This window comes from Brachionichthys hirsutus, unplaced genomic scaffold, assembly GCF_040956055.1.
Source record: "Brachionichthys hirsutus isolate HB-005 unplaced genomic scaffold, CSIRO-AGI_Bhir_v1 contig_989, whole genome shotgun sequence".
Taxonomy (NCBI): Eukaryota; Metazoa; Chordata; class Actinopteri; order Lophiiformes; family Brachionichthyidae; genus Brachionichthys; species Brachionichthys hirsutus.
The window spans coordinates 69,530-96,279 of NW_027180470.1; the positions used below are offsets into that span (position 1 = coordinate 69,530).

Here is a 26,750-nt window from a genome sequence, read left to right on the forward strand (position 1 = left end):
AGCTGCTTGCTTTGAGTCATCGCTTACAGTAAATGCTATATCGGCACTTTCAAATGGGGGGGGGGGGGGGGGGGGTGAACGGTAACGTCATGCTTTCTAATTTTGCTTTTTGTCTTTGTCTTTATCCTTGATTTTCTTTATCGCACATTGTATAATTCAATCTTGACATAATAATTTCTAAGGTCAAAGCTACCATGGCAAACTATGCTGGCCGTGCAGTCAATGCAAACGAGCTCATTGAGTTAGGTGAAACAGTGTATTTTGTACGCCGTCGTGGTTTTGTCACAAAATTGAGATGCTTTTCCTCTTTTAGGGAACTTTTAACAATGTTGTGTTTTACATAAATTATGTTTTACGCATATTAAAGGTGTTTCAAATACAAATATGTAGGCCAGGCTGTTTGGTTAAGATATGTTAAATGAGTTATTTTAGTGAGCCTTTAAAAAAAATAAAGATATATCAATAATTGAAGTTTGTCGAATAATTTTGTGCTTGCTTTTTTTTTTTTTACGGAAGATAATTGGAGATTGCATGTCAAGAGGTATCGCTACTGACCCTGCTCTACTCATGCTTTTCCCTTAAATTGTTGCACATCTCTTCGCCCTGTAAGCACAGCTAAGCAGAACCGGTGTTTGCCATTTTTGTTATGTGTTACAAAAACCAAAAAACCCATTAGCCATTAGAGGAAAAGAGTCTGCCTTAGCTCATTTCATGTGAGCAGAATCCAACTCTACAAATCTTTTAACACTCCAAGCCCTGTAATCCGAATAAATGTCAAATATATGAAAAACAAATATCAGCGTTACAACGATCATTAGATTATTGATTTCCGGCAAAAGTCGATAAAATAACACAGTGAACCTTTACTTCTGGGACTCGGTGGTGGGTGTTGGTTGGAGGTCATTTGCATCCTTCTTTCACTGATCCTTGAACACTTCAATGCAGCATCTCGTGTCTGTGCAGCGAGGCATCTCCAACGCGCGGAGGCGAGTCCTGAGAACGCCAGAGCGCCGGTAGCTTGTGCTACAGCACCAGGAGGCACAAGAAGAGCAAACACGCCTTTGGAAGAGGAGAAGCGTCCTCTTCAAAGGACAGCATTCAAATGTCAGAACCACTGACACGTTTTCTTTTCAGAGTAACTGGTCCCCCCCCCCCCCCCCCCCCCCACACACACACACACACACACAGCCCAACAACAAGAGCTGACAATAGTTTCCAACTTGGTCATTCTGGCAGTTCTAGTGGATAGAAAAAACATTCGGGGAAATGGAAAAGAGCGCTATGACAAATAAAAATGAAACATGAAAAAAAGAATGAATAGCGAATAAAGTGTTTTTCCTCTCTCTATTTTCCAGCTGGACTTCTTCTGAGCTCTCCCCACTCGTTGGCAGCTGCCTGCAGCTCAATGGAGAACGCCATCCACCATCGGGTGGCGCTGTAGCACTGAAGAAATGTTAGGGCTCAGAGGGGTTGAGGGACCCCTGCTGTGCTTCTCATATACCAGCATCTGTTAATAGCAATGTAGAGCATCCTAAATATTGATTTGCATTCTGTTCTTAGTGGTGGTTACTATAGCAACTAACGTGAACGATGATTCAAATACTCCCAGTTGATCAGATCATTCTGCAGATAATGTTTGGTCATTATGGACGCAGGCCTGATTGTAGCTTAAAGTACGTTAGGGAGCTGGACGACAATCAGAAGGAAACCGAGATTGTCTTGGTGATTGTTGCTTTTTTGACATTATTAGTGTTGGAGCTCAGATAAAAACAACCTCCCATTCACAGCTGACTGAAAGGCTCGGTCTGTAGCAAAACCCATTAAGAGAGGCTGTGAACTCAAAGCGATGTCTCCTGGCAGCTCTGCATTGCTTCTGAGGCAGCGAGCTATTGTTTATTCATCGCCATATTGGCATTCAAAGCGCATCCTCACTGTTCTCTTTCATAACCAACAAGTTGCAATTTTATGCATTTGAAGGTTGAAGCCAAATTATTTATAGGAGACTGAAACCTGGGGAAAAACAACGGCCTCTGGCCAAATGGTTTACGTTGAGAGCAATCTTTTTCTATAGGCTATTGAATTTGCTGGATCAGAGCAAGACGTGCATGTATTATTCAGAATTTCAGAGAAAGAATTGTTGCCTTGCTCGACAGCCATCTGCTTTTTTTTTTTGGACATTGTGATACATTTTAGGCAAGCTGCCTTTCAAGATCGGGTTAAATTCTTATTATTCAATCGGGGGGGTGAAAATGACTGGGTAAATGTCTCACTCGCGTGGCTCCCTCTGGGTTTACAGCCTCGCTGTGGCAAATATTTAAAAAATGACTTGAGTAAGCTGGAATTGCTTGATTTCTCTGAACTGGCAGCTCTGTTTGAGGTTCAGACTTGCAGGTAGCTTTCACCTGTCTGAGAAATTATTGAAGAGCATCTGGTGCAGTATGGAGCCACAGATGAGATGTGTGAGTTGTGGGCTGCCAACCCCAAGCAGCTGCAAGGTGAAAGCACTGCCACCTCCCCAGGGACAGGTGATCTGCTGGATGATAGCTGCCCTGCACACATGGAGTTTAGAACTGTTTACATTGTGTTCACTGTCAGAATACCTTTGTAGCTGCCGTCCAAGGTATATCTAATATTTAAACCAAAGAACAAAGTTGATTGTTGATTGAACTCTCAGGGAGTAACAACCTTATTGCATATTTGGAGCTGTGTTTCTCTTCTGTCTTCATTTTTGGTTGTTCATTATTTGCCTAATGCTCCATTAAAATGCATTAATGGAACCTTCAGGTTTAGATAATATAAACCTTTCTCCACGAACCCGATCAATCATGACTGTGAAGGATAGATAGATAGATAGATAGATATTTTATTAATCCACTTCAACATGCCCCCATTAAAAAGATAAGGGTCTAATAGGAGCTAATTGATTTATTTTTCTTTCCTCTTGGATTTTGCTGTTGTGACTTTATTCCGTGTTGCCAGTGAGCATCTTTTTTTTGGGGTCCAGGTCACAAAGGTAAAGTTTTGTCTGGACGCTGCTGTTATCGCGCTACATCATCCTCCATGCTGATGGCTAGCGGGCTTCACATGTTATCAGTTATCTTTTCATCGCCTCTCTGATTATGGAGCTAGAAGCTGCTGCCATCGCTGCCACAGTCACCAGTGTGCTCCAGATTTGTTTTTTTTTAATCTTTCCAATACATGTTTGTAAGATGCGCTGTTGCTTCTGATAAGAGACAGCGAGAGATCATCTGTGGCTCACTTAATTACCTAGTTAACATGACAATGGGTTCTGATTTAATTACAACATCCAAGAGAACCTTGTTAGTATTTCAGACAAATAACGAGGCCCTGCCCATTGGCATGAAATATATTTTATTCAAGTGCATCCATGTCTTTTGCAATATATTAAAAAAAAACATCTGCTAGAGGAAGCAGTGGAAGAGAGCTGGAACGCACTGCTGAGTGATTGAATAGGTGATTAGGCTGCAGCTTTAGACACAAGCTCCTCATGTAGAAATGTTTTTAATTTAACATTCACATGCACATCAAAGTGCCAGAGGAATTAGATGGCTGCATCCTGCTGGCCCATGCAATGCAAGATCCAGCTTTTGTTGTAAATAATTCTGTTGACATTCAAGTGATGAATAATAGCTTGAGAACAAGAATGTAATCAACCGAGGGATCAGGTTGGTTCAAAGGGTCGCCGCCGGTTGAATAATCTCACCGTGTGAATCTGTTTTTTTGGGGGGCACGACTGAATGCAGTTCAATGATTTAAAACTATGTGTCATTACTAATGTAAGAAATAGGAACAGAGTGCAGGTTTTAACACTCCTATCTGGATCACTGCGTGCTTGATGTCACCTAGCATGAGCAATGGGATGAGTTTAATAAGCTCACAGTTCGTTGCTGTAAGGACTCGCAGGTTGATTTTGTTGTGTCACCGCCTACAGGTGGACATGATGCACAGAAATATGGTTGGTCAGACTGGAACGAAAGCAGCTCTGAGACTGTCTGCGTGTGTAAATTATATGTTAAAGGAGACACGTTTAATGTAGCAGAAAAGCAATTAAATCCATGCACTCATTTAACTGGCCACAACAGAAAGCCGTTCTTGCTTAAGGCGCCGCTTTCTGTAATTTCATGTTTTTTAATTTATATATCTAAGACTACAATTTAATTTCTGCGTTAAGAAACAAACTGGCTGAGATATCATTTATCTTTCTGAAATGCCCCTTTTTAAATTGGAAAAAAAAATCAAACAGACCACCAGGTGGAGGTGGGAATGTTCTTGAACATACTTTTTTTAACAATGCAGTCTAATAGAACTCAATATAACGTTCATTCCTATTCCTACAGAAAAAAAGATGTGACTGTTGTAAATGATGCGTTTAAAAAGTGATTTTCAATGTTGCTTGCAGAAAGTTATTCACATTTGTTGTAAGCACTCAAGTCAAAAATAAAATTCTATGAGAAACACGATATTCTCTTGGTACTCCTTCCGCTCCTCGACATTAATTAACCATGTAGGGAACGTGTGTTCCATCTCGTTGCCCTTAACGTGTCTCTTTTGTTCATTTTTGTACGCATTTTTCTCGTCTCATGCTGCTCAGCCTTCTTTTGTTCACATCACAATGACCTGGCAATGTATTATGTATTAATGTATTAAAACTAATAACCGGTGATAATCATTTTTCGATGACAACCTTTCTCGTCTTGGTGTGGCTTCTTGTACAATCTGTGCTGTGTGGATGTGTAAATGTCAGAGTGGATGTGGAGCGGGGATCACTCAGACTAACTGACAAACGAAGAGCTCTGCTCAGCATTGTTTTACCATGCAAGAAACGGAATCCTTTGCACAGCTGAGCAAATGAATTTAATACCAAAGTTGTTCTTCATATTTGTCTGAAGCCCTCTATATCCAACAGTTCTTCATCTGTGCTGGCATATAAAGCTGAAATACAGCAACTGGGCCTTGAATAAACAATAGCCTGCAACCACAGCATTGCCAAGACAGATAAAGCTAAACTTTATTTAGCCATGTTTACATGTTATATTGCCTCATAGAATTAAAGATAACACATTTGATGCTCTGAAACTTCACAATTAGCCAGACTCCTCATTTACCTTCTGATCTAACAAACCTCTCCTTTGGGTTGTTGCCTCAACAGTTCATTCTTCATTCTGCTTCTGATTGGCTTTGGGATGCATATTTTTTTTAAATATATATATATTTTAATGATTCTTGTTTCATCCCTTCACTTTGAGCAAATCCTTAATCCTGGGAAGAGTTAGCATTCATTGTCAGTATACAGAGACATATTTTGGGTCTGATCAAATTCAAATGCAGCAGTTATACACCTGCCAAATAGATGTCTGATCTACAATGACATGAAAGAATTGTCCATTTGTGACAGCCCTGCGACCCGTTAGTTCCCTTGTAATTTCCTTTAGCCCACCTCATCCTTTTTAGCTCATTTCAACATGACTGCACTTTTCATGAAGTTAGAATAAAAACTGATTGTGTGATCAGCTTATATTGAGTAGAGCACATATATTTGTGTAAGAGCACAATAGGTTTTAATGGTCAGTAGGTGAGTTACCTGTTATTCTGCTTGGTTTGAGGCCTTTGATTGTTTTTTTTAATCGCTTGTCTGTCTCATTAGCCGTTGCTTTTTCTGTAAGGAAATGCATTGTCTTTCTATCGGCAGCTTTATTTCAAACGTAACGGTTAAAGTGCTTGACAAAGATAATGCTCCTAACTCAGGCACATCTTCTAAATTTAATTGAAATTAAGTTCAAGCTCATTCAAGCTGACGAACTTCATCCCATGATGCCTTCTTTCCTAGTGTTTGAATTCAGTGCCAATTTAATTAAAACATGTAACTTTTAATTACCTAACTGATTAATTTAATGAGTGAAAATAGACTCACTGTGATAAATCATTGAGGTGGCAATGTTCCTGCAGCAACTCATGGACTCAATAATGCTCCCTGTGACTTCCAGCTTGTGTACAGGTTGTTTTTTCCCCCCCACAAAAATAGACGGCTTTCATTTGCAAAAAACAGAAACATAGTCACAGAACACGTGGAAGGAAACATCCATCAAGGCTTTCCAGTGTATCAGAACTGAGATGGGTACGGTGACAAAATAGACTTGTGAAGCAACAATAGCATTTTTGCAGTTGTCTCACAGAAGATAATCACAAAGTGTTTCAAATAAAAAAATCTACTTACATGAATCATGTATCAACAATGCTAAATTTGATTGGGCGATTAGACGCCAGCGCAGCAGCATAAAAGCTAAGAGGGGAACAGACGGTGGGTGGTGGTGATGAAGCGGAACATTCATGTGAATTTAGCAAAACCTGTCTTTCACTCCTGCAGGACGGATTCACCTTGATATGTGGTCGAGGGAACTTCAGAGGATGCTGTTTCAAGATAGTTGCACATTTCCTGTGTGAAAGATGTCATTTTTTTTGGGGGGGGGGGGGGGGGTGGAGAAATGTAGGATAAACATATTTTCATTCATTAGTATTTCTAATGAATCACCCCTAAAGGTTCCAACATTAAAATGGAGCCTATTAACCTCCATCAGCTAAATAGAAATCTCTGATTAGGTATTAAACGTCGTGCAGCAACATCACTGAAATTCCAGCCTATAGTGTTGCTCACAGCATATCGCAGTTTAGAGTTAATCACCTCAGAAACACACGTCTCCTCTCCCTGAAATGTTCACATTAGGATTAGCAGACTGCTTGTGTGTGTGTGTGTGTGCTTTCATTCATGCTGAATTCTCTGGGTCATGCTGTAGTGTGCTGCGATAATTGTGTTGTGGTTCTCACAGGCTTCAGGTGTGTCCGTCATCATTGTCTGAGAAAACTAGCTCATATTATTTCATGGATAATCACTTGGCATTTTCCTCGCAACATGAATAGTTATATGGAAGAGACTTTGAACATTCGATAGAAGTCAGATGATGTTTTCTCTAACTCTGCATGGCTTGAATTTATGGAAAGTATTTTTTGTTCCTCCCTTGAGTTTTTGAGTCAGTTTTGATTAGTTCCTTCACATACTGTTCTCACCTTTAAACATAAACTGCTGTCTCCACACACACAAAGTCCTTTTGCATCATTCACCTCATTTTAGCACACGTATTAATGCCATTGCCAAGTGGACATAACATGTGTTTGCAAGCATTTCCCCTGGATTTATCACACTGTATGTTACCAGGTCGGGCATCATTGCAATGTATTTGTATGCCAGTCATGGATAGGAAAGGTTTACTGTGGAGCCATAATTGTACACAAAATGGAAATGGAAGTGTTTTTGCTTACCTTTCAGGGTATTTATTTCTGCAGCTGCCAAATTGTAAACATCATCGAAACAGGTTTGGGGGTTTGAAATAGTCGCTCGATGTAGTAAATACATGGGAAATAGCTTTAAACAATGGACCAACAGTTGAAATGATCAGACTTTTAAAATGCTTCATACACTCAACTTGTGGTGAGTTCAGGTCCAAATATATGAAATGATAAGTTCAAAATATAAATACTTATGTGAGGGTCATGTTATGTTGTTGTGCTTTGTCCTGATCACTCACACCTGTTCTGTTTATCGATCCAGGACCTACGGCGTACGGATTGGCTGCGGTCACTCCAGACGCACCTGAGACGGATTTTCACAATCACCACCAGCCCTCATAACCTCTGCTCCGCCCGCAGTTCCCCGTCGGATTGTTGTGTGGTTTCTGCCTGGTTATGCTGGCCGTTTCCCGTCTCTGTTCTCGTTTCGCCCGTGTTGATCGCAGCCAGGCTGTGTGTAGTTTTTTTGTTTTGATCAGATTGTTCACGTGTGGCTGGATCTTATGTTTCCGTTTTCTTTACGGCACCAGCCAGTTGCCCCTTGTTATTAGGGCTTGCTCTTTAGTTTTTCTCTCGGCTGTGTATTTTTCATGTAGTACATGTAGTACACATATGGGGAGCAGAGGGAATGTCACACCCTCAAAACAGGAAACGTGTTTTTGTACTAATAATAAGATCCCCTGAATATTATTGAAAAGCTTTCACATATGATCATATCGTATGTTGAATTCCTCTCACGGCATTTCAAAACCATTTTACATACAACTATTGAAAATACAGTGACGAGAGGAATAGCCGGAGGTGCTCACTGGATCTAAGATTTTAAATTAAATTAAATCAAATCAAATGCTTGCACTATAGTACATAGTACACTAGATTGACTCTAATGACTGATTACTTTTGCAGAGCAGGATATGATTTAATCACCATTTTTTCATTTGTTGCGGTCAAAGAGAGAATCATAGGGACATTGAGCCGAAAAAGATGCTGTAGAAATGAACTTTTCCAGAAGATGTTGTTGTGCATTTTAGGCTTTAGGTAGAGGTGTCTTTAGCTTTTATCTAAAATTATCTAATTGATGAGTTGAATCATGCTGCATAACAAAACGCTGCTTAGCTACAAGGAGTAAAATTGCAGTTGTAAAGGCACTCTATTAGAGGGATTAATTTGTGTTTGCAGTAAAAGTACAAAAAAACCAATTCCTGTAGCGCTTGCGCTTTATAGGAGTGACAAAGATGCAGACAAACCCTGTTGCGTTTGCCTTTGTTCGCTCACTGTTTATTCCCACATCATTTAATTACACCTCAGCCAAGCCAAGTGCTGCATGCCATCAATCTCAATCAATCAATTAGCCAACTAAACAAGCCATGCTCAGACATTCACTCACTCTCAATTTCCCCATTGTGTTAATTACACTTAACCATGTCATTCCAAATTAAAATTGAACATTTTTAAATAGGATTAGTAGCACTAACTGACACATCACCCTGTTACCTTCATGCTCTCACAACGTCTTGGCAGCTGGTACAGAAAATGTCTGTACATCATTTTAAGTTGAGGAAAAAAAAGGTCTACAGGGAGGTTTTTAATGTTTCTGGAGGGAGACATTGTAGTTTAATTATAGATTGAGTAAGAGAGAAAAGTGGCTGGTTTCTAAGGTTACATTATTCCTATTAAAGTTTGAATAATGTTATTGACCTTTACCTGGGATTAAGCAATGGGGAATGATGGCACTGACAAATGTATTTAATTAAATGACAGCAGTTCTTATGCTATGAACTAGGTCTTGCTCCCCAAATGCCTCACCAGGCGCCATAGTGCCTGCCGATGTCAGTCACATCCGTACCTCAGGACGTGTCAGTCACTGACGGGAGCTCAGACTGATGCTGCTGCTGCTGCTGCTGCTTCTGATCCACATTAAACACATGTTGATGCAGTGTTTTGCTGAACGCTTCTTCTTTAGGCATTTGACAAGTATCAACAGCTCAGGATGAAACGTTCAAGCCGGCTAATGTATTCAGCATGTTGCACATTCGGAGCGAACGCAACAACAAATATCAGTTATAATCCTGCTGTCTCTGAGCAGGAGCGAAAAAAAGAAAGAAAAATGTTTACCACCAAATCACAACAGCACTTTAAACATTAAGATCTTTTTATTAAGACAAGTACTCTTCTGATATTTTTTTTTCTTTTGTAAAAATGTTGATTGAACCAATACAAAATATGCATGGCCATATATGAGAAACATATGTTCACTACACAAAAGAAAGAATGTCACCTGGGTACGCAGAAAAATTTAAGATTAAACAAAACAAAAACAAAAAAACAACCACTTCAGGCAGATAAAGCGAGCAACCCTAATCCCAACCCTTTAAACATGGGCTTCGTCCAAATACCCAAGACATGTTACACACCATTCATAAAATGTCACAGTAAATACACCATCATTTCATCTATGAAAACGTATGCTTGAATGGATTGAATGATCATTTGCCTGACTGACGGTGTGTTGCCACATTCTATAATTACTAAATAACCAATACTGTATAAGCAAAGTGTTACAGGAAGAAGGAGACGTTCCATCAATATAGTTGTGGTCATGTTGACACTGACTGCACATCGTTTTAGTCTGCTTAACAAATCTAGTTTTCTTTGTGATCTAGGTCTGTGCGAAAATAATAGTGAACATTTACTGTAACAGTGCACCATATTAAGAACACATAAACATGTACAAATAAGAAGAAACATGTACATCTTGCGATTTCCTCACTTCTGGAATTACTGTGGTATATAACAGGGGCCTTAAATTTGCATTCTATCAAAAAAGCAACTATTGACACTCATGAACCTGAGAGAGTGAACACATAATAGAAAAGTAATGTATTGAAAACAAATCTGAAATTTGATCAAAACTATTCTTCCATTAATAATCCCCCCCGACCCCCTCTGTTTAAAAGCAGCAGCTAATTCATAACCATTTAAGACAGATATTAATCCTTAAACTAGAAACTGTCATGCATGTGACCATTTTCATGATTGCAAAACTATCATATCCAGAAACAGACACTTATTATGGTACTATTTATCGCTTCTTTTGTCATTCCTCTGTATTACATGAGCCTTGTCCTTGAAGATATCAAAATAAATAATAAAAAATGAAGCAGAGCAATAATAAAGATCAAATTACAATTATTTTGAGATCAGTAAACAATACAATAAATACTACATCCTGGCAAACGACACTGTCGTCAGTGGAAGCCACCGCAGCAACCGGAATAACAAAGGAGCACAATCTTCTTTTTATAACATCGAACTCACTCAAGGTTTTTTCAATTATCCAGGTTGTAACTGTGGCGCACGTCTATGGTTTGTGAATACAGACAATGTGTATCAGTATTGGCCCTGTAAGTCAGAAAGAACAGAAATATACAAGATATACGATTAGAGTGTACATGAGGATATTGTATGATACTAACCATATGCCTCAAAAATCAAAGAAGGCACTAAATTATGTCCTTCAGTCTTTTCCTTCATGATGAGACATGGGTTTAAGGCAGTGGTTAACGTTTTCATAATATATTTAGAGATTTTTTTTTTCTCATTCAGGCAATACAATGAAATCCCTCATTAATTAGCGACTAGGTTTCACTCTTTTGCCGTGACAGATTAAGAGGCATGAAGCGTGCACAATCTGCAAGCTCCCGTCTGAGTGAAGCATCTCCTGATTAATGTTAGTGAAAAAGAGAATAATTCAGAAGAAGAGAGGACTCCTTCAGAAGCACGATGGGAAGAAAGCGATCGCTCCCAAACCAAGTCTGAAGCAAATATTTAATAGCTTTGAAGGCCGAGAGCCTTTGCAAGTTTATCAAAGACAGCACAAAGGTAAAACATCGTCACCAACGGTGAGGAAATATAACCGATGAAGCGGTTTGAATGTCCCTTTACTCCTGAACAAAATAGTAATGTTTTCTACTGGTGCTCTACGTTTTTTTGTGTATCCAATTCAAACTTTGCCTTTGAAACCATGAGATTTGTCCCTATAAAGTATAAATAGTACAAATAAATAAACACACTGTAAAAAAACTTGTGACATAAAATAAACCAAATGTCCTTGTAACTTTTTAATGAAATGGTTGATACATTTTAATATCAGATTAAAAACATGTACTTGGAGAGGAGCATTTTATTTTGCTATATGTGAGGAGTATTCGCTGTATTTTTGGAAACTCATATTATATCACTATAGTATAATAACTATATGTGATTATATTAGGTCTTTTGTTAACCATGTGGGTGGAATAAGAGCATGAAAAATTATATCTTCAGGTACTATACAGACAGGTTAAATTTTATATCATATCATTTTTTCCTCTTTATTTCCTGTCCTCAAATGATGCATACACATCAACTCTTTACATTTTTTAAAAACACTGATTTACCTTTTGATTTACAAAAATGTGGAGGGTTGGCGCGTGAGTGCAGAATGCTATGCAGAAGTGTTGCTGTTCTAGACGAGTAGACATGAGGACTACAGCAGAGGTCAATAATGCAAAACCTTAATGGGGAAAAACAATTGAATGATTATTGACCTTTATCATTAAAGGGCCTGGCATGACTGTGCAGCACCCACACAATATTGAAGACAATATAAAACCTTCCTTCAGTCAACGAACTCCATCATGTGCTTTGGGGTGAAGATCAACTCTCATCTGGATGCGTTGGAATCTGTTTTCTAAAATACATTTTGGTTTTTATTTTTTGTATGCTGTTTTTTTTTTTTACATTATTCCAGCTAAAAACAAACAAACGCACAAACAAATAAAACCTAGTACACGGCACTGCTGATATTGTGGCTGAACGCCGCAAATAAAGTAATTAATGGAGAGCCTTGGAAATTTCTACCGGTTTTGATGGTTCATTATCTGGAAACAAAGCAGAAAATAAGGAGACTGATGAAGCAAATATTATATTGTAAATATAACAGTTTGTACAGTATTTGTGAATAAAAGATGAAAATATTTATCTGTCTGTTCCACAGCAGGGTAGTCAAAGTAAAGTCAGTCCCAATTACCACCATATAGGAAGTCTTTAGCCTTCATAGTTGTCAGGCCAATGTTTCTGCCATGCTTTTGTTCCATCCATCTCAGGGATGATAAAAGAAAGCTCCTTACAAAAATAGTTGCTAAAATCATTGTTTGATATATTTTAGGAGATACACTGATTAGTGATTAACGACTTCTGTTGAATGATCATCAGGCTGCAGACAGCAGTGGGTTGGAAATAAAAAAAAAAGAGAACACGAGGTTCTGATTTTCTCTGAGTAATGGAATATTACAGCTCTCAGAATGGCTGGGACTAGACAACACCCTAATTAAATACCAAACCGACCTCACGTCTACTAATCAAAGCAGCTTTCTTGACACAAAAAAAGGACCAGTTGTACTTTACAGTTTGTTGTGAAATGATTGTTACCTGCTACTTCACTTCAAGAACAAGAGCGCCCTATGATAAGCAAGATTACTCAACGACCGTTACTTTAGCAATCAACACAGTGAACCTGACCTCGAAGGGAATGAGTGAAATATGCACTTAAAAATATCGAAACCAATCAGACCTCTGGCGCTTGTGAGAAATGTGACGAATTTGCTGGACCCAGCAGGCAGAAATGTGTTGACACTGCGTTCCAGTTACCAAACACTATAGATTACTCAAAAAATGTGGGTGACCGGGCTCCATAGATTGAGCTAAAAAGCTTGCTGTGACGAACATAGAAAAACACCACACTTATTTAATCTCCTCAGAAAGGCAAAAAAGCAACAAAGGATTCAGTGGGGTACTTAAAAAATAAAAATCCAATTCAATAAATGTGAAAAGGGAAAAAAACAAAAAAATAAAATAAAGGACAAGGCACAACATAGTCTGTAAAATAAACTGTACAGAGTCGGCACCAGCAGTCCAGGAAGGGTTGGACAGGAGACTGAGCAACAACTCCTCTCTGGACTTGGCAACGCCGGTCCCACTCTCGCTTTCTTCCGTTCCTTTCTGAAATGCTGCCCTCCCCACCCCACACCTTCTCGTAACCATTGGAGTCGGACATGACACTCCCACAGCATCCCCACCCATCTCTCCTGGCCCATCCTCTTCAGATGTAGTACTCCTTCTTCTCATCTGTGTTGCTGTGTCCCCCTTCTGCATTGATGATGGCCGTGTCCGCATCGGCCGCATCGTCCGCCCCTTTGGCTTCGTGTGTGAAGTAAGTTCCTAAAAAAAAAGATACATTTTTTTTAAACCAAACATCTCCTCCTCTTGTGCACTTCAGTCTGATTGCGACAAACTGGGTTTTACCTTTGTGCCTGGCAAAGTATCGACCAAGAACAATGAGGGCGCAGAGGATGGCAAACATGACCACGGCCACCACTCCTCCGATGACGGCGTGATCAATTTTCTGCGGCGTTCCCTCGCCAGCTCTGGAGTCTGAAAACGGGAAAATGTCCTTAAATAATGCATGATCAAAATGTGTATGTCTTTAGACAAATATACCTATTGACTTCCTTTCCAACAGGTAAATGAAAAGACCCCGCTCCCATACATCATTAGCTTTTTATAATCTGGGAGCGGTTAAAACACCTAATCTGGCTGCCATAAAGTATCAGGAATTCCCTCGAGAACCCAGATTGTCACGTCCCATCTCGTTTGTGTAATCGGTACAGAACCAATTTGTAAAAATGACATATTGTGATTTTTATACTGATTATGTACATGATTAGTTTTAGAGACACCGACTTCCTCGTTTCTTGTCTTGGTACAGACAGAGAAACTGCCAAAATGTGGAAATACACCTTGAGCAATAATAATAAAAACCTGAACATTTGATTAAAAATAAAATCTGATATCTCTCTCAGCTCTGAGCCCTGCTTTTGTGGTGTTGCCCTGTTGAACCCGGCTCATTATACGACACGTTTCAGTGTTTCACACTGGACCGGCTGCCTGAGCCTCTCGACTGAGCGATGCTGAAACAATCTTTTTTTAGAATAGTTATTTCACCATGGAACAATAGACACAGCCCGCAATTTCATTGAGACTTCACACACTGTAAAATACGTTATGATTTAAGAGGCCATTTCTGGATGTTATAGAGCTCAGTCATCAGAAAGAGACACAAGTCTGGAGATAAATTGTCGGTTGCATCCCCGTGCAGAGAAATTTGTGGCTGCTTCAGGTATCAGCTATCGCCGTCTAGCATTTAGCCAGATTTATCCAAGCAGCACGGAAGAACAAGGCAAGATTTAAAGCCTTTAAATTTCCAGCCTCAGAATAGTTCAAATGCGTTTATCAATAGTCTATATCTGGGAACATTTAGACTGATGGAGGAGTGGCAGGCGGAGGATTGGCCACACTGTACTTTGACTGCATGAGAGAGCAGCTCAATTTTCCATCAATCTCACTAGTCTTGCGCTGAACTTGAAGGATTTTTGATGAAAGGCAAGTGGAGGGTGCAGAATTTCTGAACACAGTGAGTGTTTAATAAGTGAAGATGAGGCAGCCTCCACCTAAAATCATTCGTGCTGGACTTCAGCTGGTTTGTTGGGGACATTTTGAAAGAAGAAAGGCGATTAAATCTGTTAACTGTGCGAGATGGTCTCATGCGTCTGTTTGTGTGTGTGTGTGTGTGAAGCAGGGACGTGCAAGGCGCGGCTTGTTTACTGTATCAGGGAAGTCGGATTGCACAGATAATTCTCCACGGACGTGGAGCAGCCCATGCTGCATGCTGAGGAAGACTCTCCCAGTAAATGGCCTATGCACCCTGTCGCCTCCACTGTCCCTCACCTCCCACACCTTCCTGCCGTCACCTTTCTCTCCACTGTCTTCTGCTTGACACATCCACAAGGAAACATGCAGGGTTTCCACCGCCTCTGCACAGCAAGGGGCAGTTTTTATTTTATTATTAACAGATGGAAGAATTTGTCCAGAGCGAGCATCGAGACTATAAAAAAAAATGTCCTCAAATTCACCCGCAGCTCTGGTTGGCTGTATATCATGTTGTTTCCATCAAGTACACAACAACACACATTGTTTTCCTGTTGCTCAGCTCGCCATTCATTTCAAGCGAGCAATAACATGGTTTCATATTCAGTCAACGTTGCTGTTGTGCTCAACTTCATTTCTTTTGTTGTATTGCTGCAGCCAGTGACAGAGACAATAGGACATATTTTTAATGCAATACAGAGGATTTAATGCTACAGCAAAAATAATCTAAAGACAATTAAATAAATAAATTCTAAATACAATATCTTAATAGCTAACATCTTCTGAAATAAGAATGGCTGTGCTATCTACAGGATTTATAATCAAAGGCTTTAAAAGGGTGATATGTCATCGTGCTGCGGGAAAATCCCTTTCTTAAATCTGTGACCTGTGGGCATTAAATGTTAGGATGTCCTAATCCTTGATGCTTCGATTTAGATATTTCTTTATGTTGGGGCCTGTTTAAGAAACGCTCACTAAAAGGATTTTGTGATTTTTGAAGACTGGATGAATTTGTAACGCGCTGTGGGATTTCTCCCTCAGTCGGCCACTCAAACGCAGCAACAACTGGGACCAGTTGATTTTCAGTGCCATGGCGACCGTTGCCCCAAAGCCGTCACCATGTGAGCCTCCCAATTTTATGGGCCATAAATTTCCAGAGTGTATTCCTGATTTCCAGCAACGTGTTATTTTGCTGTAACAGCAACAGCAGAACATGCACTGCTGCATTCAGGTAACAGGTGTTTTTTGTTTTTATTTTGTCCACTTGTTTTGTCCACTGCTTTGTGATAACAGAGTGAGAGATAGATATAAGCTCCTGAAGTGCTGATCTGTATCTTGCCCTTATCTCTGACCTCAACAAGAACACATTTTCTTGATAAAGTGTCATATTGTCATTACGACCATTCCTCTCTTAGATTAGGTTGTCATTCAGTGATCCAGTATATCCAGGATCAGGAATGTGATCACCAAAGGCCACCCACACTCGGTATATATGCAATCATATATAGTGCAATGTGCTTAGGGTAGAAGAAGAAATAAAAAACAAATCCTCAATGTGGGGCAACCTCTTTAGCCTGACACTTGAAATAAGTAGAATTTGATTATGTCTGTAATGAGGCTAGTGTCCATTCTGCCAGCACAGTTCTGCTCGCGGCTCCATAAGGGAGTGCTGACATGCCTAAACCGGCATCCTGACAAGGTGTGCACAGCCGTGGGGATTTATTGGGAAATAAAGAGGATTTTGCAGCTGGTGTCTGTGTCTGCACCACAGCAAAATCTGCTCCGCTGAACGCCACAGTATCACACGCTTTACAGTCGTACCTCTCCGTGTCTGTGCCGGAACGAATGCTTGTCGCTCCGGTTAACAGCAGGGCATTTTTCTGCATAAAGAGCAGAGCTGAGAACCTGTCATGAGTATAATTTTATTATTTGCATCCTATTTTTTTCTAAGTGTCTTTTGCTCATAAGTAGGCATATCACACATTGCACCAAATGAAGATACCCTGTCAAGTCTCTCGTGGTTGTAATACGGCTCCTCTTATCAGCTGTGAGACTGTGTAAGACGGTGCATATTTATTGATGAGGAATTCAAAGAATGCATTGTATTCTCATCACCCCTTTATCTCATATGAATGTATCATAATGATAAAGATGGGAATGGCCTTCATGTAAGACATACCAATAATGTCAATGTGCAAAAAAAAAAGTACAAAAGAAAAGTGTGATTCCAGTCCAAGCTGCTATCTCTGGCACTAACCAAGCACCCACTAACACACACACACACACACACACACACGCACTCCAATTTAAAGATGTAATTACATGGATATAATTGAAACAATGACTCTTCTCTCTAAACATTCTCTCACACCCTTTTCTAGGCAGCAGCAATGGGACAACGAGGCATTGCAGCAGAATCGGCTTAAGGAGCATCAACTGTTTGCCATTTTCCAGCACTAAAACTCCAACATCCGTGGCTTTTGTGTTTGCTGCTGTTGGAAAAGGAAATGAGAAGAGCACACTACTGCATCATTCTCTTTGTGCTGCCGCTTGCTCGCGGCAGTCCAACGGAACACAATGTAGGCCTCATTTGAATTCCAATGTCAGTGCCCAACTGCTACACAGATTCACTGATTCATTTGCAATCACCCAAACAATTTGAAACGTACAAATACAGCTGTGACACTTAACAGAAATATAACTAAGCCTGGCTAAAGCTGATGCAATGGTGAATGAATAGAAATCACAACAGCAAACTTGATCTACTCGATAACGCTGCATTCTGCCCTTTGAAACCCCTCCCATCTTCCCCATCGGCTTTTGCCTTAAGTGGTGATCAGGGTAAGCGAAAAGAAAAGATAAAAATGACTGTTCCCCTACAAAAGAGGTTGAGCGTAACACACCACAAAGGTACCTCACCAGCCAAAAATGAGGACACGCACACCATGAAGTCATTGGCACATAACGTAATTGTCAAACTCGAATGTGCAAAGTAGAAATCTCATAATTATTTGCAACCGGTCCTTGAAGAAGAAAAAAAAGAAACACTTTTTTAACTTTAGGGCGGGCTGGCGTTAATAACTTGTTCCTTGGAGACCAATTAAAATGGACCATTATAATATTTTCTTTCTTTAATAACTGTTAAAAAGAAAAAAACAACCTGCAGGTCAGAAAAAAATACAATGTCAATTGAGAATCAGAGTAAACAACTCTGAGAAAAATCTAATTAGCACTTCTAAATGATTTGTATTTTCCCAACGAAATACTTCAAAGAGAAATGATACGTTAGAGGTGCAACAACAATGGTAAATGTTTAATATCTAATTATGTTGAATAATACATCTACTCATTACATTTTTTGTTGAAGTCAATAGTGCGCACGGAGTTAAGGATTTAATCCCAAGACTCTGCAGCAGTGGAAAACTGCCAACATGTAGCAGCAGTGAGGGAAGAAACAGCAAACAAAACACCTATATATAAAAAAAACACTTTCTAGACATGAATTCTTAAAATACCATCAGGCTCAGAAAAAATGAGTCACTTGGACAAAAAACAAACAAAACTGTTTGTCAGAAGTAAAACTAGGGAATAAGACTAAAATCGCGTCTGTACAGTGCGAACGTTAAAGTCGAGTGGTCACAAATCCCTGATCTTACCCATACCCAAGCAAGATTATTTCAAGGTTAATAGCATTATCAAGTCAAAAGGCTACTGCACATAGGCCAGACTCAGGCTCACCTATAGTGTATTATTTTCTTGTAAGGCTCTTGATGGCAGTTACTATCCATAAAGATGTTGGCCTCAGAAACTCACGTTTAACTCATCCCACCCAACATCTCTTTAATGTTTAGTTCCTGAGGTTTTTTGGGTTTTTTCTGCTGAAACATAAGGCCGTTTTAATCAAGTCTCCAACATAATTCCGTGTTCCTTGTCGTTCCTTTGGCTCCTCTCAAAAAGCTCAGGGAGAGGGGGAGTTACTGAAGGCTTAGCCAGGATCTGGTGTCCCTGCCTTGGATCATCTCTGAGCATCTGATGAGCTGGATTATTATTGCCACAGACTCCCTCTATTTCTTCAGAGCAGGGGACTCTGGGTAAATTCTACCCACAAACAAAAATGAAATGCAACCACTCACAAAGAATTGTTTTGACTGTTGACTGTGTCTAAATGAAGGATGGGGATCATCACGACAGACGCTGACATGCCAACTTTTCCTTCAGTCAAGACAAGCAAATGCTTTTTGTTTTGTGTAAATATGCAATAAAAGCATGAAGGTAAATATCTGAAACAACCCGAAAAAGTGTCTATAGACGGGTAGCTTGACTTTCCTACGAAGTTAACTTTCTGAAAATGAAACAGGGCAGAAGGAAACCTGCTGTGATTTATATATTTATATATACGCCGTTTGCTCCCCACTGCTCTGAAACGTATCAGGCTTTGAACTGAAGCTGTGACAACAAGAGCAAAAAAAAAACTAAGAGGAGAAAATGTAGGAAGTGGAATCAGAGTATGTAATCCAAACGTTGCATCAATTGTTAACAAAAACAACATGATAGATAGAATTGGTATCTTTGATTATAGTTCAGTGACCCTGATTCTATCCATCATGCCAGTTCACACTCACGGTGAATGAATGAGACGGACTGTACACGCCCTCATTGCAGAGGAAAATACTATAGTAGGCCGTTATGCTGATTAGAGCAGTGCAAAACAATCTACCACAGGACAGCTTACCATTGCCCCCGTGAAGAGGAGTGAACGACAAGAAAGCTCAATTACATCCTTCCAGCATGTGCTGTATAAATCACGGCAAATCCTCTTTCAAGCCTGTCTTGTGGAAATTACTGGAATGTTTCAGCAGAAAACATGGAGACGGCCGCCCGCATCAGTGTAACTCAGAGGAGGAGGGCTTAAAGGGGAAAAGGCAGAGTGATTCAAAGAGGTGCAAAAGCAGCTTCCTGTTTGGAGCGAGTCACAGCCGGAGAGAGTCTGTTCAAAAAACACGCAATAGAGAAGAGATTTGCCGCAAGGGAGAGATACTTAAAAACATTCAGCAGACCTCACCCAATGCGGAATCCCATTGTAACGTCTTTTCAGGGTGTATTTATTTATTTAATTGATCCAACAATAGTTTGTCAATTATATATTTATGTATTTCTTTATTTATCAAAATAAGGACTATTTTGTGTGTCAAGACTCTATTGTTATGTATCCATATGAATGCTAACAAAAACAATCCCACTCACAAATTCATACACGACACATATAAACAGTCTCGCAGAAAGCGGGAAATGTAAATGTTGGGAATGTTCTTTTCACCATTGTTAGCATATTCATTTTCCAATCCTGGCTGTCACACAATTCAACTGAAAACAGTAGAAAAGCAATACATCTGAAGCCATCCCTTGTTAATTTCATTGATGTTTGTAAATGCTATATGCTTGTTAGAATTTTTGTGCCAGCTGTACATATTTAAATATATAAAAGTTGGAGACAAAAATACACTGGGAGAGAGTTGGAGAGCTTAAAAGCAAAATATATGGTAATTCTCCATATAAAGAATTGTTAAAAAGCAACAGTATGAAATCAATTGGAGAATTTCACCATCTGCTTTCCGTAATATCATCAAAGGATTGGGTGGCGGGCTGCATTAAAGTAAAAGCATCTGGCTGGACAGCCTGAAGTTGAGATCTGTGCCCGGGTCGTACATTATGAACCAAACATGACAGCGTAAACTTGGATTGTTGGACAGATATATATTAACAATGATTAGGAACCTGTTACACCTACAAAAGTTATATCTTCCCAAAAGTGATATAACACAATGGTAAACGTGAAGCATTTCAAAACATGATGCAAGCATCAAATTCAGAATGGGGGTCTATTTATTAAAACAAACAATAAATGGTCTATTTGATCATTACATATCTTCTTTAAAGTCAGTGTTCAAATATGTTCAGATAAAGACAGAGCTGCAATTCGCCACATTCTGATTGTATTGACGTTTTACATTATCGGTTTTAATTTATTAAATTAAGTTCATTGGTGCATATTGTCCAAAAAAGAGATAGTTTGATTTGATTTGAATACATCAAGCACTATTTGTAATACTTATAATGATTATTACTCAATATGCTGAGAATAAAATGGTTGAAAAAATATTTATCTGCACATTCTATTCCTGTTTGTAAAATTTGCCACATTAATTGTATTAATGGTAAAATTGACACATCACCAAAAGCTAAAGCAAATATCAAACTTATTCAGTGAACAATGCCACATCTCCACATCTTATTACTATAAATACCAATAAATAAATAAAAAATCAGGATGAAAGGGACAAAATGACTTTATCTCTAAAACGGCTATTGATAGGCCGACCCATTCTTTAAGGTTATTTTTTTTTATAGTTAAATGCCACATTCTGGCATATCCAAATGTCAGCTCCCGAGGTTACCTCCCGATCAGACTAGCCACAATGGTGCTTTAGAAATAATAGTGTTTTTAAGAAAAGACCATCTTTATTACATTATAATAAATCTTTGCAACCCACATAAATCAAAAAATAAACAGTGCCAAGATGGCAAAAGGTTGTTCCGCTCTAAACACTACATATGAACTGCCTTTCGTTCATTTCATCATCGAGTTTAGATTATCTATGAGGAAAATAGTTATGATGTTTTTGGCCTTGCAAAGATGAAATGTGACTGGCATTTGTAGGGGAGATGTAAAGGGCATTATAATACGATGGATGGGCCGCTTGAGATATCGCTGCAGATGCTGATAAGATAGCAGAACAGCAGAGTCTCTGTGTTTTCTCAGATCAAACACGTCACTAGAAAGTGCCCTGACAGGTGTCTCTGGCAGCCCGGCACTGCCCGTCCTCAATGTCGCCTATCAGCAGCACTATCTGATTAAAACTAGCCAGACACACTCTGGAACTAGCCTCAGGTACAAGTCCGTGTTCTTTCTCTGACTTATCTCCTGATCACACGAACATGCAGGCTCCCACACCAACACACACACACACACGTGATTGTTGTGAGGGACAGTAGTGGGGGAATACAGTACCTTGCGTGTTGACTGGGTTGATGGTGGGTGTGGGGCTAGTAGTGGGAGCATCTGGATGAAAAGAGTAAAAAAAAAAAATAAAGAACATGTTTAACAAAAAAAGAGAGACAAGAGTAACGATATAGACAAAAGTCACTGAAGATGAGGAGCTGCATGTTCCGGCAGCAAGTACCGATGTGAGAACTTCATGGCAGTTTACCGTCAAAGCATGATTTGATTAGTCAGACGTTAATTACGTCCTACCTGTAACAAAAATTTAGTTTACATGATGCTGTAGCATCGTGTCTTATTTTAGAATTTTGCTGTGCTTTTCTGAACAAATACGGAAGCTGTCACATGTAACTTCAGCGCCCAACGCATCTCATTAACGGCGAGCTGGAAGGCCTGAACCAATCACGGCACGCCAATAATAAGTCGAGCATCACATAGGCCTTGCGTTTGGTGTAGTTGGTTCGTTAGTTGGTGTATTTTTTCGCCTTCATGCAGCTTTTTTAAGACAGAGTCTGACGTGTTGACAGTTGGGAATCTCATATTTTGTGCTCTAATCCGCTGCAATTAAAAGAGCTTAAGCAAAACTCCTTAAAGTATGAAGTATGAAGGCCCTTCAGGTGTTAAGCTACATTTATTGTCATAATGGATCTATTTTCCACCTTTGAACATCATCGCCTAAATATAAACATTTCCACGGTACTGACATCATCCCTTCACTAACAGAACTTAAAGGTCACATATTATACACTTTTTCCACAAGCTAATGCAGTAGAGCGTGGACATGCAAAGCGCAGACACGGGAAGAGTGCACACACACATCTTGTGAACGCCCCCCACTGCGATGTCCCAGACGAAAAGACTGCTGCCCAAGACATGAACCAATACTTGATTACAGAGCTACGCAAACTACGCAGGTTTGACTGGCTGGTTTCATTTGGCAGTTTTGGGGTTGGTAATGACCCGAAACCATAAAAATGAGTGTAGAAACATGGGAAAAGTGATTTTTTCATAATATATCCCCTTTAATGTTAGGCTGCCGTAAAGCATCATCTGCTGCGGTGGTGCCGGAGTAATTCCAAGAGCATGAATACAGTCTCACGAGCCCGGTGTCAGAGCGATACCAGATAGTATCTGCTTCTCTTCCCAGTTAGCTTTTTAAGTTATTGAGCTAAAAATGCCCAAAATTGCAATGCATTATATTATACTATTAACTGTTTATTTATTTTTACACAGATATCCCGAAAAAACTGCACCAGAGATTATCCATCAATGCGCTGGCTTTTAAATCGTTCTCTTCACACCGAATCAAACAACGCCTCAGCGTGGGATGTCACATAGATGCCCAGTGTTCAAGGAACAGAAAAGACGTGTGACAAACCAGCATGCGTAACACATCGTTGTGCCTCACAATTTGTTCTTAGCATTTAATCTGCTCCATTGCTCTGCTGCTACACTCGTGTGATTTATGCAGACTGCAAAATGGGATCAATGATGCAACATTTCCATGATCATATTTACTTATTCATAGTAATTATCTTATGCAATGTTGTTAATTTACCAAATATTTGGTCATAAAACAGAGCATTGGATGATCTCTTTGATGTCTTTCTTTTTTCTGATGATGGCACCAGATGAACAACGGAAAATTGCAGATTGCACAGTAGCTTCCTGCAAAGGTAACCAGGGAGATACTATTAGTATTTTTAACACAGTCATCATTATCTGCCTGTTTACTGTCCAAAGCAAAATTAACTGTAAAAAAAATCAGTTTCTGCTTCTTACTGATCCAGTAAGACCTCCCAAGGCCCAGTGATAAGAGGAAACATACAGTACATTGAAAGTGGAATGGAGTCTGTCCAGAGAGTGATTGCCTGTCCTATAACTCTCACTTTCCCTCTTTGACTCCTCTGTCAATGGCATTCTTCGTCGGTTGCAGGATAGAGTTAATAGTCTGGTACTTTCACTGTCATCTGGGAGCAGCTTCTGGGGGAAACAAATCCTGCTCCTTTTTCAGTTGTGCAATGGCAGACATGTTTCTTTTATGCTGTAAATCAAGCTTTAGTTTTTTTTTTTTTTTAAGGAAAAACCCTGACAGGATGGCATATAAAGCAAAGCTTAAGAGGAACCTATAGGTATAAATGCAGATGGTCTCATTTTAATATGAATTTCACGCTGCGCAATCAATATTTATTTGATCATGAGTGCAAGCAAAAAATTGAAAAACTGTTTACTTTCCATTTAAGAGATTCCCAAATGATTACGTTTCTTCCTGAGGCGACATGAATATGTGCATCAAATTTCATCAAGGAGTTGACTAGACTTCTAACTCAATAACCTGATGGTGGCTCTACATGAAATCAAAGGCTCACTGAAGTCATTAAGATGCATCCCCTGGGAGCATTGCATGTTTGTGCAGAGCGTGTGCTGATCCATCATGTAAACTTTGACCTGCGGGTATAGGTTGAGAAAGGGGAAGCCATTATTGACAATGCTGTTGGTAGGGATGGATTTAAGTGGTGGACAGACTGACCTAAAGACAACCCACAGAGCCACACCCCCCAACGTGTTTAAAAAAAGAAAGAAAATGACAGTAGAATAATTTCCCTGCAGAGACTGATTTATATTACACGAGTGTATTGAATTTCATTTTTTGATAAATGACCTAATTAACTGTGAATATTAATGCCTGGCAATCACGGAAAGGTTTGCTATTTTCCTCTGCCGCTCTCAATAATTAAGTCAAACTGCAAATGAAACCACTTTGGTGGTCCCCTGCTGCAGCCCAGCAGCGCCCAGAGCAGTATCCTCCACCCCACGCTGTGCTGATTAGACCTGTCACTACCCACAAAACAAAATAATCACAAAAACAAAATGCAGGGCAATCCAGGTACGCCATGCTACTAAGGAGCACTGAAAGCATCCTCATCAGGGGGATGTATGCCTGGCTCTGGTGCCGGGGGAAGATAGCTTGACCCCCTTGTTGTGGGAGAGTCACAGTAGGGGAAATCGACTGGCTGGCTCCGTTTCTTTACTGTCTGCACTCCATCAAAAGACAGCAGTGGGGGACCACACACTCCCAATCTAATGATAAAACATCAATGACAGTATAATGCTGCTGCCGGGGATAGAGTGTACATATGGTGGAGGTGGAGGTGTTGATACTGGTAGGAGGGGATCAGGGTATCAGGAAAAGATTCTCCTCCTGCAGTATTTGAAGAAAAGGGGTGGGCTGGGCTTTATTTCTCCTTGTGACCGAAGGCAGTGCGATAGCTGAAATGTCAGAGTCTGTAGGGAGGGAATTGGCCATTCAGGGAAGAGGGTCTTTACAAAGGCCGAGATAGCATGTGGCACATATAATATCCAGGCAAACAAGAATTCACCATGAGCAATTTCCAGGCTGGATGAATCTGGGCTCAGCAATACAAGTGCACGTCGTAGAGGCCATATTTTGTGGCACAATTTGTATCAGTGAGAAATTTGATATGAGAAAATTTAACCAGAAAGTAAAGCCACGTAGGAAAAAAAAAGGTTTAAATCTGCTTGTCAACACAACGTTTTGTATTTCATGCCTCCCGCAGAACGGGGCACATCGGATAACCCTCGTCTGTCTGTCCGTCCATCTACACCTGTACAGCAATAACCGGTGAAATCATGGCCTATCAGTTCCTCAACAACGGATGGACAGAATTCATTGAAATTTCACACATGTTTTGTCGGAGTCCCAAAGATGTGCATCACATAATTGGTTTCATCATTTTTTGCTCACTTTTAAAATTTTCAGGCACATTTGAGCTCAGTTGGTTTCTAGGTAATGCTGCTGTTATGCTGCTATGACAGAGGTCACCGTCTATCCACATCAGCACAAATTGGGTTTTTTGCAGTCGTGGGAGCAGCTGCCTCCTTGGACACAAATTTTGAAGCTTTAGTCTATTTCTCTTTTATAATATGAAAAAATATTATGTGTTCCGAGCTATTCCTTGGTTGTTATATATTTTTCAAAAGACAGTGTGATTCACAGGGACCGCGTTACAACAGTCTTTAAAAGAAAAGCGTCTCTTGTCTGCTTATGTTATTTCAAAACCCTCATAACCCCCCGATTCTAGGGCTTGTGTATCTTTGACCGCTCATCCATGGAAGATTTCTAGGTCAAAAAGTCAAGTATGGGGTAAACTGTGACAGTAATAGGCAGCATTGCTCTCCTGCCAACAGACATTATGTGAGAGCCATAGCTCCAGGTTACCTCTGAGGGACCAAGCCCCTTCTCCAGCCAGCACTAACACCACATACCACCCAGGGGTACAATCCAAGCCTTCTACAGACACACCTGCAATATAACAGCATGGCAAGAGTATTTTCCAGCCTGTTGGAGTGAGCACAATACATGCAATCCAAAAAGGACTTGACTTGACATGGATTTGCATTGGTCTGTCTGAGCTGTTCCACAATGAAAGCTCATTAGTCTTTTTGAAATAGGAAGGATAAGCACGATTGCGGGTGGCAGCGGAATAAAAGAATGAACAATCCAGTTTGGTTCTAGCAATAATGCTCATAAGTAAATACTTATCAGGAATAAAACAACTCATGACAATAGAGCTACTTGTAGCAGTCAGTTAGCTGAACAAAAGGTCTTTTTCGACCGGTGTGTGACGACTTTATCAGCAGCCAGAGTTCCTAAATGACAAAAACAAACAGTGAAAAGGCTAGATAACAGGCAAAATGGGAGCTGGACGCCAGCAGGTGGAATGCAAGCAATGCATTTCTTTGAGTGCATTGCTGCTAGAAAGCAACATATAAATAGTAC

At 39.9% G+C, this 26,750-nt stretch overlaps 1 protein-coding gene across 1 annotated transcript in view; it reads right to left on the minus strand.

The window, feature by feature from the left end:
* Positions 1–13,504: 13,504 nt before the first annotated feature.
* LOC137915172 (cell adhesion molecule 1-like) overlaps positions 13,505–26,750 on the minus strand; it is a 34,167-nt gene continuing 20,921 nt past the window's right edge. Inside the window, exons 9-11 of the mRNA XM_068758615.1 lie at positions 21,959–22,009; positions 13,708–13,836; positions 13,505–13,623 (exon numbers count right to left, since the gene is read on the minus strand). Of these exons, the coding sequence (XP_068614716.1) occupies positions 13,505–13,623; positions 13,708–13,836; positions 21,959–22,009 (299 nt within the window). The remainder of the gene's footprint in view (positions 13,624–13,707; positions 13,837–21,958; positions 22,010–26,750) is intronic.